The following is a 15,718-nucleotide window of genomic DNA, read 5'->3' as shown; positions in this document are numbered from 1 at the left end:
TCAATCTCTTCCAATCTTCTCATTCCATATAACTCATTAAAAATAACCATCACAACTATTTTCAAAAAAGGTAAGCTTGATCAGCCATCTCTGAAATATAAATATTAATGATACTGTATTTACCAAAGCTCCATATGAGTACCTTATGCCATGACCAGATGCACAATACCTTACATAATCAATAAAATGGGTTCAACAGCAGAGCTGGGCAGAATCAGCTAAGCTAAGAACAGAGTTCTTAGCTTAGCTTAGCTTGGCTAACTCCTGAAGGAAGTTACCATCAAACTTTGGGTAAATGACTGATTAACAATTGTATTATCTAATTCTATATACTATCATATTTCCTAGGCAAGCATAAACACATGAGACAACAGACTAACAACAGACTTAACAATTCTGGAAATCTTTCTAAAAAAAATAAAAATCAACATCTCTTGAGATTCCAACCAGTTGTACTGTATGTAGGCATCTCCACAGATTTGTACCTAAATGAATTTTCAACTTATCACTGACATATAGTCCGAGTAAATAACTGTGTATCTTGTTCCTGCTTTTCCTCCCTGCCCCAATATCACAGGCTGTCTGAAGTGACTGCCACTGCCATCTCTTTTCATTTTTTCACTCTAAAAACCACTTTGATGAAATTTACATCTTGCACTTACCAAGGATCAAATTAATTAATTCCTCATGTGTTATAATGCTAAATTCAAATGCTTATATAAAAAGCACTTAGATAAATCTCATAGTGGAATTACATGATTCATCATCTCTATGAATGCTTAGAAACCTTTTCTGACCATTAAATTTTACTGAACTTATCTTTTTTATATTTCATCCCATGAATTTCTAAAATCACAAAATCCTCTTTGATGCAATTAATCAAACTTCTCTTGTGGTCACACTCCCCATTTTCACTACTGAGTAGTTCAATGAACAAGTCATAAGCAAGATCTAATCACACATCTAAATGGAGTAATTATTTTTGAATGAAGAAGTGGACTTCTGCATATGTTCATTGTAATGGAGCCTGCATAAAACATAAAAAAGTATATGTTATCTATTTAATCTGCATTCCATGAACAATCTCTCACCATACTCATTATGTGTTCTAAAACCTCTTCCTTATATTTCTGTTTTGGTACATCTCTGCTTTTATTAATACACCTTCCTGACAGGTGTACTTCAGCATTCCTTCCTTCAACCTTGACTATGATCTTTTCATCTACTTCTCTCTGTATACTTCTCTTTATTCATTTCTTCTTTATCTTTAACCATATTTACATGAGGCAAATTTAATGCATAAATACACCTTTTGTAAGAACCAATTCTGGTACCATAAAGTCCCTAGCCCCAATACTGCATGCAGGCTAGTGTAACATCAGATATGCCCAATTCCCTGGGCATCATGTCACATCACTTAAATATGTCCTTTAATCAGCATCTCCCATTGTCCATATACTGTAATTATCCTGTCTTTATTTTTTCTGAATTACGTGAAACATGCTAATACTGAATTTGAACTCAAGGATGTGTGTAAATGCACTCTTTTACTTAATATCACTCCTGACTGTATTATTTCTGTCAAATTTCATCCATATTTTTGTTTCTCTATCCTGTAAACTTTAAAAACACTTCCTTAAAAATCTGTTTCAACTGCTTGCACTCTAACAGCTAGTCCAACACTATCAAAAACCTAAGTTTAAAAAGCTTATCATATGATAAAGAGGATTATTTCTGACCTTCAAACTTAAATCACATTTGATGAGCTTTTTCTCTTTTCATCCCCTTCCTTAAAGTTTTGCCAATATACTTGCTTTTTAAATTTCTTTTTGATATCTCAACCTCTAAACATGTCAAAAGAAACAAATCAAAAATAAAAATTTTTGTAACCTTGTAAACATATGTTCACAGTGAGTATATATGTATCTGGGTTAAGTTGAAAAATCACAACGGAAGTTCTTATTGCTAGCCATTCAACGGAATTTCTCAATAAGATGATTGGTACAGAACCTCAACCTACAAATTTTTTTCAAAATCTTATTTCACAAAGATTTGTTGTGACAAATCCAGTACAATGTTTTTTAATAATTTAATACAAAAACAGAATTTCATACTTTAAGGTACTGTGTTCCTTGGATCTTTTTTCACCTACAAGGGAGCATTAGTTATACCTCTCTGTAAGTTCAAATAAATTTGCTCCTCACACACCTCTATAGCTGGCAATACTAATGTAAACCAAACAGCTTTAAGTAGAAAAATACTGATAATGAATAGCACCACAACCTAAGTCTTATCCAGTCTGCTACATCCAAGTCACAGAAGTCCAACATTTTGTCAAAGCAATATGGTCAACAGCATCCATGGCACCAGATCACCTATACGTCAGCCAAAGGTTAATATCTCCAACTTTTACTTTGCTTAGTTTTTGCCAATTCATCAAATTATGCAGAAAATTTAGCATTCTTTTTCATGCAGAGCTCCTCCAGAATACCACCATACTCTTTACTTTGTTATATAACTTATGTTTCTCATTATGAAGGTCAGAGAAAGACAATGAAAATTTAAAAAATACACAAACACTGTTAGTTGGAAAACCAAAAAATCCACTAGTGCAATGCATTCGCAATGCTATCATGCAATGAACATGCACAAAGTTACTTACCCGCTGGGAGTTTGATGTAGTACTCGATGCATCATCTAAAATAGAAATAGAAAAAACACATTAACGAATCCATTTCTTAAAGCCCTTTTTCATTATTTACTTACTTCTTGCCTCAAGACTTCCTTCCATGTTTATGAGGTTCCTGCAGCACCCAGCAAGCTGGCCAAGTCCACTGGTTGGGACCATAGGTCATAAAGTGTAGTGATGTTTGTGCATCTATGTGCAGAGAGTGTAGGGCAAATGATTAATCAATGATGTTTGCAAGTCTAGGTGCATAGAGTGCAGAGCAACTTAGTAACAGGTGTTTGGTGTCTTCACTGTGGCAGTCATAAGGTGGGCATAAATGGTCTTGTTATATAATGAAATGATGTTTGCAGTGTTGTAGGGATAGATTATCTTCAGTACACAGATGGGAAAGCATGAGTAGTGCTTGTCTAGAGAGTGTTGCTCCTGATGGAAGTTTACTTGGGGTAGAGGGTTAGGGGTCTAGGGGACAACACAGCTTTTGCTTGCATATGATATAACTCTCATGGAAGGCTCAACAGAAATACTACAGAAGCTGATAATAGAGCTTGGGTGAGTGTGGGGAAAAAAAAAAAAAAAGGTGAATGAAAACAAAAGCAAGGTGATGAGATGCTGCAGGACGATGAAACAGGATGGTTTATAATTAAAAGTAAATGGGAAGGACCTGGAGGAAGTGGACTTAGCAGCGGATGGATCCATGGAGACTGAAGTGAGACATAGTGTGGGAAAGGGAACATAGGTGTTGGGTGTAATGAGGAGTGTGTAGAAAGAAGGTAAAGTCACTATCTGTGAGGGAAAAGATGGGTATGCTTGATGTTATAGTTCACCTAACAGTTGTACAGGTGTGAGGCTTGGACTATGAATGCAAAAGAATGAAAGAGCATGGAGATGTTGGTAATGAAATACCTGAGGACAATAACTGGTGTGAGGAGAGTTGCTCATATATGAATGACATTTCAAAGTACTTGAATATGACTGAGGGAACTGATCGCAGTGCACTTAAATGGTTTAGTAATATGAAAAGGATGACTGAACGGACACAAAGAAGCTGTATATGTCGAAAGCAGAGTTTGAGTTTAACCAAAGGAAGTGATTAAATATGAAATGGACGAGTGAATTGACACTAAGAAGATATACATGTTGAAAGTAGAGGGTGCAGGGGGAGGGATAGACAAAAAATGAGATGGAAGTAGCTTTAAGTTACTGAGGCCTAACCATTCAGGAGGGTGAAAGGCATGCATGAGATAGAAAAAATTCAATTAATGTACTATAGAGGAGGCTATGTGCTACTGATGGGCTGAAACAAGGCATATGAAATGGTCAGAGGAACCAAAGAAGGGCTGTGGGGCTTGGTTATAAAATTGGGATGCTGGTAACAGTGCATTACACATGATAACTGGAGAGTATATGTGAGTAAATGAGAACCTTTTCTGCCTGTTCTGGCACTACCTTATCGATATGAAATATGTAAAAGAAGAAAAAAAAATACTGACCATTTCCCTCCTTAGAAAGGTAGTGTCAGGAACAAACAAGTTAAGCCTGAGAAAGAGAGTAAGAGAATCCTTGCCTGATTCCTTCTGGAAAGTAGTAATGCAGGAGGGAAGGACTTCTAGCCTCCTACTTAGTGCTATCAAGGCTGGAAGATGATAGCCTGGACTTTATCTCCTATGTACTAATGCAATCCAGTAACACTAAACCTAACCATGGATCTCCACATGTACCTCTGCCAAAAGTGCCAAATGCCTCCACATGTACCTCTGCCAAAAGTGCCAAATGCTATCACCAAAAAGCACTATTCCATCAGATGCTGTAACTGCACTCAGTGGTACCACCTCCACTGCATATCACTGTCATTCATAAAACACAACTCATATCACTGGATATGCAACAATGACTAAAACAGCAACTCCTAAAACACTCACCTACAACGCAAACATCCAACAAACAACAGCACCAAACACTCAGTCTCACTCTTTGCATACAAACCCTAATACTTCACAGAATCCATGCAACAAACTCAACATCTTGAAACTCAATAGCAACATCATTGGACACAAACACAGAAATAATTAAATAACTCCAAGAACACAACATGCCCCTCATCCAAGAAACCTGAATCACATCCAAATCCATCCTCCACCTTTCTAAAACTACACAACTGTAAGGTGAAAACAAACAACAAAGCTAAGTAGGTGGACTCATGACACTTCACCATACCATACCATTTTCCAACACCAGTGACAAGACAAATCAGCTCACAGAGAATGAAAACACTCTAGAAATACAATCCATAAGAATAAAACTATACAATACTTACTACAACACCTACATACATCCTCCCTCCACATGCCCTTCCAGATTTACTATCCAACTACAAAACCTGACCAGCAAACCCAACATTTATCCCTGTGAAGATTTCAATGCCCACCATCCCACTTAAATCTACACTTACCCCAAAGATTAAAAAGGTGGACTACTAATAAATCAGCTGCAACCTATTAGTATCCTCAATCTACTCGAACAGTCTCCTGGGACACAAACACCAATGGTCAACCTCATCAGACACCAATTTCTGCTCACACTGGATCAAATTAACATGAATTGTTCTCCGACAAAATGCCAATCCTGATAACACTCCAACTGACCCATCAAATCCACACACCTATTAAAAATACTTACACAAACTACAGGGAAGCAAACTAGCCAGCCTTCATACTATACATGAAAACAATGTTCCAAAACTTCAGTATATAAGATTTCCCATTCATAAACCATGCTAAATCACAACTCATCAATAATTCACCCATGCCAACAAAAAGCACATACCACAGGGACATAGAAAGAAATATAAGCCTAGCCTTTACAAGCTACACAACTCATGAAACAAGTCACCTCACATAGAACCCACTCACCATAAATAGAAACCACAGGGATAATCCCAACTCTAAATAACAATCACCAAAGTGATCACTGATAGGCAAATGACAAAGTGACACTCCTTTGACACAATGAACCAAGAGAGGCACAGCAACCAACTCTGGTGAACAATGAATAAGATTCACACTCCATCCCAGATCGAGGAGAACTTCTGACCCATTCTAGAGACATTTACCTTCTCATGATGCAATCATATTAATGAAACACAAAAATCAGTAACAAACCAAACTCACTGAAACAGGAAAGTCATGAAACACCTACACAAAGTCCATCCAGAAACAAACGTGCAACACCTTGCACTCCCAATTACAAAATGTAATTAAAACCTTAAAAAAAATGTTGCAACAGGCCTTGACAATACATCAATTACATGAAACATTTTGCCTACTTGAAATCCAGGGACATTCAGATATCTTCAGCCACTCCTAGCTACACAACAAAATCCCTAACATATGGAAATTTGCCATCATACTGTGAATCCTAAAACCTTCAGAACTGCCAATCTCACCCTCCTCCTATTGCCCTTCAACACTTCTGTCTTCAGCAACCAAGCTATGTGAACAATTTATCCACTACAGAATGAAGGAAAACATCCCACTCTCATCACCACAACATGACTTCAGACTAACTATTCCATCACAACTCTACATAGTGACCTCACACAACATATCCTAGATGGCTTCTTCAGTCATCCTCAACCTACGTTCCACACAATATCAATGGCAACAGACCTCAACAAAACATCTGACACTGTCCCCTAATACATCCTCAATCAAAAGAAACCCTTCCGCTAACAACAAAAAGTGCTCGGCCAACATCACAGTCGGCCATTATGCCAGTGTCACTCACAATGGCCTCTCTTATACCCTTTAAAGTTCCTCAAGGAGCAGTTCCTTATCCAGCCCTCTTCATTATCTTCCTATGAGACCTCCCATTACCTCCAGCAAACCACAACATGAAGGTCTTCTCATAAGAAGACAACCTCACAATCACATCACAATAGAAACAAAAATGTGCAGCACTAGATCACACAACTGGAACAAGAGCTCCCTGAAAACAGAATGTCAGTATCTCTACAGAAGTCTTCAATCACTCTTTTAACTCCAGACACACATGACTCCAGCTCATACCCTCTGGTCACCTTGAAAGGACAAGCACTCCCACTGACCAAAACATCAATTGCTCTAGGCATCACAGATGACATTCACCCTCCACATCAATATCAACACTAAATGCCTCCAGAATACTAACTGGTACCAGTCAAAGACAAGTAAAAGAAACTCTTAGCACTCTCTACAAACAACTCATCTACTCCACTCTAAATTATGCCTCACCACCTTGGTCTTCCACCCTCTCAAAAGCAAATATAATACAGCTGCATATCAGGCAAATTTGAGCACTAAACAGTCACTGCTGATTAGCAACCATACTCAACACTTATACAATGAAACACATAAACATGGATCCTTCCAATACGAGTCCACCTGAACATGATCAGCACCCAATTTTTTGTACCAGCACTACATCCCTCCTACCTAAACCATTCTAACACTAATCACCAAACCCTAAGTTGAAAAAACTTTATCGCTGCCTCACACTACAAAAATCTCTACTCACACATCCTTCCCATCCCCAACATATTCAACAATGAAAAAACACACAGACATTGAAATGACCTGACAGCACTAAAGAACCACTCTCCCAACTCAAACTTTAATACTATACCATTAGGAACACAAACTCATGTGAAACCACACTCCCTGGACCACATGAGTCACACTTTTCCATCTATGCTCTGGACATCATCCATCCCTACGTAACTACAAACACTAATTCAAGCTCACAATGCAACTCATTCAGTGAGGACACTGAATATTTACAGCTCAATTGTCCCAGACTCTTCCCACAGAGAAACATACACAACATTATGACTTTTTGTGACCTATGGTCCCATCCACTGAATATGGCTGGCTTCCTGAGTGCTGTAGGAGACCAGTTTAGAAAGAACTTCCTGCCCCAGAAAGTAAGTACTTCAAGTATACATATCAAAATTTCATTACAATACTTATGTTGGCAGCTCTTGTTCCTGTGATGCCAATAATACTGCTTACTCAGTCAATCGATCTAGGCAGAAATGATATTACAGAGGGATAATAAAGAAATACATGCTTCCAAGCTAAAATCATATCATTTGTGAACATATTTTTCATATTTTCTGGAAACAAAAATCTCCTTATTCTTTCAACCACACTACAATATATGTGAACTGTCCCTCTTACCATAAAATCTTTACAACACCTAAGATTCACAAACCTCTAGTGATGTATATGGACTGATACATTTCAATTCATTTTAACCTACTTACCTCTGGGAGGGCCAATGGTAAGAGTGACAGAATAGCCTGACTCCTTAATGAGGTTGACTATGTGCCCATGGTGTAGGGTCTTAATGTCTACACCATTGACTGCCAGAATGCGGTCACCAACATTTAACCGGCCACAACGTTCAGCTGGACTACCTTCAATTATGCGACCTGAAGCATAAAAGCCGTACTGGTTTTTAAAATCAACATTCATGACAGAGGGAAGGGAAATTAGGAGGGTTAGTCACAGCTGTGGAAGCTAGCCACATGCAGGTGTGTTGGTAGAAGGAGGCATGGAGTTAGGGAAGATGGGATGGGGAAGAGTAAATGGATATGATGTTGCTGATTATAAGGAAAATGGCTGGGGGCTTTGAAATATGAAGTTTCTTTGCTAGTTATGGCTAGCTGCAGAATATGAAATAAATGACGGCTGAACCACTAGAGGACTGAGTATGGAGATTCAAAGGGGTTCCAAGGACTGAAATTTATGACAAAAAATAAAAATAAATCTTTGTCTCATCAATTAATAAGAAATATCAAGAAAAGTAAAAGAATATGGAAAAATCTATTAAATCATCCATATTCATTACTATACAGACATTTAAAACTTTGATGTTTGATCCTTGAAATTCAAATTTAGCACACTTGTCACTATCACTGATAATGCTTCAGATGTCTTATTGCAACAATTTTGAATTCCTTGGGTGAAATTATTTTAGGTAATGCTGCTGAACCCTCATGATCTAGATATGAGATAGTTAACAAGCACAGTAACTGAATATGCTGCAATCTTACGGTGGAAACAGATCAGTATGCATGTATCAGGAAACCCAATACTCAACATTCTACATAATAACCTGAAAAAAACAAAAACAAAAAAAAACATACCAATTGTAGAGCCAGATTTTGTGACTGAAGATATTATGACAAATCCAAAGCCTTCATTTTCTCTTCTAGTTACCGTTACATCATAGGGAAACTGCATATCTAATGATCTATTGTGGAGTTCTGAAATGACAAAATCAATGAGTTAAAGTATCTGGGGAAACATTATCATATTCTTTATTCCAGTTAATTACTTTGACTAATATTCATTTTGAATAACAAGATATAAAAAACCTTATGCATAAAGAGATCTTCAGTTGTCACACACCAGTAGGGTTAGGTGTTCGTCGCCGTAAGGTAAGGGTTACTCTGCCATGAGTTGCCGCTGCTGCCATGAGTTGTACAACATGGTGATGGCTGGATCCCAGAACCATCTCCCCATCGACTCCAATAATTTCATCCCCTGTAGTAACACTACCATCCTGATCTGCTGCTCCACCAGGGACAATATGTCCTATTGAAACCTGAAGAAATGATAACAATGGTAATGAATGGTTGAGATATTACAGAACTGGAGGTCATAATAGCAACTAGTAAAGAGATACTATAGAACTGGAGGTCATAACAGTAACTAGTTAACTTATCATACAAGAGCTTAAGATCAAGGTGGAACTGGTTACTTCCATGCTGTGGACAAGCACGAGTGAGGTACATCTACATAGTCGAAGTGGCAGATATATGAGCAGTGGAGGAGGAAATTTCAGTGATGGGGGGTGTTAGAAGGTTATTGCCAAACTGCTGTGAGAGCTGCCAGTGTTGGTCAGAAAAGGTGACCAGGTTCAGCAAGATGAGGGCCTCTTGGTAGTTGGTGTAAGATAAGCTCAAAATGATTCAGTAAACTCTTTTCTACACTCTTTCCAGCTGGTCCCTCTGTGTAGGTTGGGGAAGAGTATGAGCTTGGGTAGAATGAAGATAGTATAGTCAGCGGAGAAGGTAGATATAGTATGAGGAATGCATAATGATAGTGCTCACTTGACTCTTCCAAGGTAAACCAACTTCTAGTGACACCAAGAAATCTGATGTCTCTGACTACCCAGGAGTCATTAGGGCCTAGTGTTATGTCACGGGCAAGATGCTGTCTATCGCCAAGTTAGTGTGCATCAGCAGAATCTTGGTGTGACTGATGCAGATACTACTCAGAGTCCACTCCTGAAGGTAGCTAATGATGTCCTGAAGTGTACCGAAGTCAGGAGAGTTGTTGGTGACAGTGATGCCAAAGTTGGAGTTGTCTACTTACTTCTAGTGATGGTTTGCGTCCCTCTGGGTGTCATTAATATGGATGAAGCAGACTGACCCCATCTTGGTGCCATGTGGGACACTGCAGTGAAGGACAGTGATGTGGAAGTGGAAGTCTGCTAGCCATGAAATGAGACACCCCCAAGGTCCAAAGTTGACAGCTTTCTTTATGAAGATGTTATGGTTGACTAAGTTGAAAGCCTTAATGAAGTCAACAAAAGTGAATGCCACTGTGGTCTTGTGTTTCTCCAAGTTGCAGTAGATGAACTCTAAGAGGCTGTCAGGGTTAATGGTCATCTCAGTCCAGTGATGCTGAAGTGCCCATTGACCAACTCTTTGCTGAGTCAGTAAGTGGCTGATAAATTTTGGTGTCTGCCTGTGTTGTTAGGTGACGGGGCAGGGAACCACAACACTGATAAATGAGTTCTATGACCAAGGGGGAAGAGAGACTAGGGGGAGAGGTAGTGGTCAGCTATGTCAGTCAGAATCAGGTCAAGAGTGTTTTGGCCATGTATGAGTAAACGAATCCCTGGGGATAGGGGAGAAAGAATACCTCCCACGTATTCCCTGCGTGTCGTAAAAGGCGACTAAAAGGGGAGGGAGCGGGGGGCTGGAAATCCTTTCCTCTCATTTTTAATTTTCCAAAAGAAAGAACAGAGAAGGGGGCCAGGTGAGGATATTCCCTCTGTTCTAAATGCTACCTCGCTAATGCGGGAAATGGTGAATAGTATAAAAAAAAACACAAAATGAGTAAGTGAACTATCTGAGACAGGTGTAGTTCTTCTTGGAGGTTGATGATGATGTCTACCTTATTAAATTCTCCTTGGACTACAAGCTTAAAATATGGGTATCTTGTTCGGTATATGCTTCAGAGATATATGCTACGTATTCTAAATGCCTTCCTGGTGGAAGAGGCAGTGAGTGGCAGACTGCATGATAAATGATGGAGGCAGTTTGCTGCGTCGTTTGTGTAAATCTCACCCACAATACCTCCTGACCCTCTGGCACATTAAATTTCAGTAAAAAAAGAGTGCTACACCTTCCCCATGCTCTGTTGTAGGAAAGTCTTTGAAGAGAATGTAGTTACCCACAGTACATATTTCAGGAGCAGCAGGAGACCCCGGGGTAATCATATGTAACTAAATACTGCAGAATCACCAAATAACATTTTTCAATTGGAATGAATTTAACATTTTCCTTCCCTTAAAGTACACAAAATTTCTCATTTGCTTGAATTTTTGGATGAAAAACATGATGAAGTGGAAGTATAGTTCAATTTCCAAATCTAACTTAGAGGAGAGAGAGAAAGAGGAGCAGTAGGAGAAAACTTTAAGTAGAAAGCCTGTGTTAGAAAATTGCAGCCTTTAATAATTAGTGTCAAGGGCATATGCAAATCAGAGCGTGGTTCTTGTTATTGAGGAAGATGAAAGTAGGCAGTCACACTGTAATACAAGTTTGATTATATACAATCTATAAGCTGTTAATGAGTTTAAGTATCTGGGAGTAATAATCACTAAGAGTGGAATAAGTAAAAAGGAAGTTGTGAGTAAAGTTATACAAAGAAGAAAACAAGGTGAAATGAGGGCTCTGGTGAAGAGGAAGAATACTAATGAATTGAGAGCAGATACTTCCATGATGGAGAACTTGTTTCAACTCTAATATATGGATATGAAATCTTGTTTTTCCTAAATCCAGAGGAGTCACAATCAAGAACACAGAAAATGGATTGCTTATATCTAAAGGTGGAATTTGGAAAATGGCAACAGAAACAGAAGATATAAAATACATGCAGAGTAATTGAACATAGGACAAAGATGAATGTCTTTCAATCGTATTTAACCAAGTGGGGCTTAAGGTAAAAATGAAAGAGGAAGACTTTTGGCAGCAAGCTACAGGCATGAAAAGACACCCACCATTAAAAGATGAGAATTTACAAATGGCTGCTAAAAGTTGTTGCATATCAATTCTAATAGACTTTTGCGATTAAAATTTTTAGCCAATAAAAAATCTTCCTTCCGAACAAACACTAAAAATTACACAACAGCTAGTCTTTTCCTTGCATTTCAGTTCAATTCTGCAAATATTCAGTAACAGAAGAAAACATTCCTCAATCTTACTACAAATGGAGAAACAAAATCAATACTCTGCAATACAAGGAACTATAAAAGAAACATAATTACTTTACCTGAGATCCCTCCTCTGTGCCTCCCACTATTCTGAAACCAAAGCCTGTTTCTTGTCTCTTGAGTGTTACAGTGAACTCCATAAAACCGAGGTTGCCATTAGGACCAATTGGAGGAACTCTTGGGTTTACATTATACCGGCCATCAGGGAACCTAAAGAAGTGGCAAAGTCAGTGAGAAATGTAATAAGAAATTATACTGCTTTAACTTAAGGAGCTTCAATCTCATATATCTCAAATACTAATAATCAACATAAAGATGTACCAGTTATCTTTCTATTATGAACTCCCTTCAAAATTTCATGGGAGGATAAAAAGCCTCTCAAATCACTCTATACATCCTTAAACCATACGAGTGTGCTAAAAAAAAAAGAGGCATGAATTTTCATACATATAATCCCTTTTTTCATAATAGTGCTTCTTACTTACATTGCATATCAGATCATTATCTTCATTCACACTACCTCTATACAAAATTTTTTCCTAAGAATCCAATCCCATCATTCCTACAGTATTACTTGAAATATCTCTATCCTTAATCTAACTTTTGATTCCATCTATCTATCTGATGCACCTAGAAACACATACTTGAATGAAAGACCATTGATTATATTAAAGCAACTGGCTTAACAAATTTTCATAAGAATATGTGATAAGCACTTATGAGTGAAAAAAAACTCAGTAATCAGTGACTTAAGATATGTTGTAAGAGATGTGAATCCTAGTCAATACCACAGTCAAGTGTAAATGCAATTTGGAAGAATTCACAAGCTGATATAGAAATTAAAATAAATAAACGAGGAAGCCCAGATAATAAAGAGAATAAATTAAGACTGTACCATGAAAACTTTGGGAAACATACCCATACATCACCTCAAATAAATAGTAACAAAGTAAATAACTAGTAAACGAAGCAAAGGAAAATGAGGTATCAAGGTTAATTAAATTAAATGCTACATTCTGAAATTACAGAATTCATTAGTACCATAAGTAGGATTCTAAAAATGAAAGAGCAACTACCTATACAGACTGCAGAGCAAGCATGCCCAACTGAGTATCAAAAGAATACGGGAAAGCTGTGATTTCCTAAACCAGATGGTTAAAAATTGTATGGCCACATCTGAATACTGTCCAAACTGGTATAAAGTAGATCGCAATTAATGACCTGCAGTTAAATGTGTAGGAATGCAGGACTGCTTAAGATTTAACAAATATGATGTAAAATCAGTGCTAGTCTCCACATGTGAGATATGTAAACAAAATATACTTAAAGGTAAAGGTCTGAAAACTCCAATCTCTAACATAGAATATGATATGGATAGCGATCATGAAGCTGCAGAAAAAATCACTTATGAGGATTATTAAGACAGTAAGATTGATAACACCTCAAAGACAACCATAAACAAGGAAAAAGTAGTAAAAAATTAAACCAAAGGACAAGGCAAGTGTAGCTTTAAGATAAGGAAGTGGCACCCAGAGCACACACACCTGACCTGCTGCCAGTGATGGCATACCCAAAAACAGCTGTCAGTGACGAGTTGCTGCCAACAGTTGCCGCAGTGAATATTTACGTGAATACATGGATGGCTATTAAACTTCACAACAGACATGAGATAAAATCAAACAAGCTGGTGTAGCAGTTTATTCCAACAGCAAGTCTAAAGGAAATCAGCTACAGAAATTAATTCACAAAAAATGTGACAATAAGAGAAGGCACACTAGCCATAAATACAATTAATGTAATGACATAAAGACCAATAGGGACCAAGATGGATGAGCTCCTGAGTTATGTACCTAATCTCTATTAATCTGGACCTCACTAGCAACTGAAAAGACTATTACCCTCTCAATCCCCCTATAGTTATGAGTGAGGCAGTGTGCTTCGAATGTGATATTTTTAGGTGCAACATTTTTAAAGATCACTCATACTAGAGGAGAAGCTATGGAGAACATGGAGTAAATGCTGTGTTTGGATTGAAGGTTCAGAATCGACATCATATGCCTGTTCTCAGGATAATATATTTTCACTTAAGATAATACCCTCTTAAGTTGTATTCATTCCAAAACCTAGATTAATTATGTAGCTGTACTGCTCTTCATTTTCCTTCATATTTTACTGATATTCTTAACAGAAAATTTAGTTGAGAATTCTTCCCCAAGAATATAACCCTTCATTATCACACTGAATTCTCAGGCAAATTGGGATTCACTATCCGTTGATTCCACTTGCGTTTTCCAGGAATGCACCTCCAAAGTCTAGCAGGGTCTAGGCATATAGGCAATCCTGAGTTGATAATAATTTGGTCACTTAACTTCATTTTGATTTTGTTAAGTGGGAAATGATGGGACCACTTCACCCATGCAAACATACAAGCAAATCAGCTATTCGTGCATGGGCAGAGAGAAAAGTTAAATAAGCTAATGACAATATGTAATACATTCAACCTATTACAGACAACACACAAACCTACAAAAAACAACATTAACAGTACTGAATTCTTTCAAATGACAGCACTCATCACAGACACCCAGAGGTTCACAAAACTAGCATCCTGGATCACAACACCAGAGACTTGTTTACTAACTCTTAATGGAGAAATAAATGAAGAAAGCAAAATAAAGCAAGGTAAGACATAATGAATACAACTCATCTAAATTTCAGCTCAGATAAAATACAGTGGGTGGAACAAAGGCAATACTCTGACAGCAAAGTAAGGAGTTCTCAATAGCAGTGATGCAAAGACAAATACAAAAGTTTCCTTTAGTATATAAAACAAATAATTACAAAATCAGTGCCATATAAAAGGCAAAATAATATACAAATAAAGATACTGAGACAAAGAAGCAATGGAAGAACAGAGGAGATTAGCAGAAAAACATGAGGTATGCACTGAGATAAGATAGGACTAAAAGAACATCTGAGAACTGCTGACTGGTAAATAATGGAGCCACATAGAAAACAGAAAATGAATGAGAAAGTAATAAAAGCACAAAACAAATTCCAAAAGCTTCATTTGCATATACAAGGAAAGAACCCCTTCATAAGCAAATACAACAAAGCTGCAAACCACACAAAACTGGGTACTCAGAACAACTACTGACTTCCTTCCAACAACAAACACTCAACACACAAAATGAAACAAAGATCCTCCTAGTACAATCCCACCTCAAAATGTTTGGCAGTCAATTATTTGTGAAAGCACTGAATCCCTCCAACCCAAACCACTCCACAACTAACCACCAATCCCTAACTGGAAATAAAAAGCTCACCCCTGCCTCACAATTCAGGGACCTGTACTCACAGGTCCCTAACATAACAGACAGAAAACATATACACTAAAATAAGCCGACAAACACTATACAACCACATTCCTAACTCAGTCTTAAACATCACCACACCCATCTAAAAGCATACTCCCTAGGCAAGTAT

At 37.7% G+C, this 15,718-nt stretch overlaps 1 protein-coding gene across 7 annotated transcripts in view; it reads right to left on the bottom strand.

Moving 5' to 3' along the window:
- LOC139746783 (uncharacterized) overlaps positions 1-15,718 on the bottom strand; it is a 136,672-nt gene that overhangs the window by 20,170 nt on the left and 100,784 nt on the right. For all 7 annotated transcript variants that reach the window (XM_071658336.1, XM_071658334.1, XM_071658335.1 and 4 more), the window contains 5 exons: positions 12,292-12,442; positions 9,139-9,334; positions 8,874-8,993; positions 7,989-8,156; positions 2,663-2,697 (listed from right to left, as the gene is read on the bottom strand). In XM_071658336.1, the coding sequence (XP_071514437.1) occupies positions 2,663-2,697; positions 7,989-8,156; positions 8,874-8,993; positions 9,139-9,334; positions 12,292-12,442 (670 nt within the window). The remainder of the gene's footprint in view (positions 1-2,662; positions 2,698-7,988; positions 8,157-8,873; positions 8,994-9,138; positions 9,335-12,291; positions 12,443-15,718) is intronic.

The sequence above is a fragment of the Panulirus ornatus genome, chromosome 66 (genome assembly GCF_036320965.1).
Source record: "Panulirus ornatus isolate Po-2019 chromosome 66, ASM3632096v1, whole genome shotgun sequence".
Classification (NCBI taxonomy): Eukaryota; Metazoa; Arthropoda; class Malacostraca; order Decapoda; family Palinuridae; genus Panulirus; species Panulirus ornatus.
The sequence above is the reverse complement of the archived record's forward strand: the minus strand, read 5'-3'. Positions and strand labels throughout refer to the sequence as shown.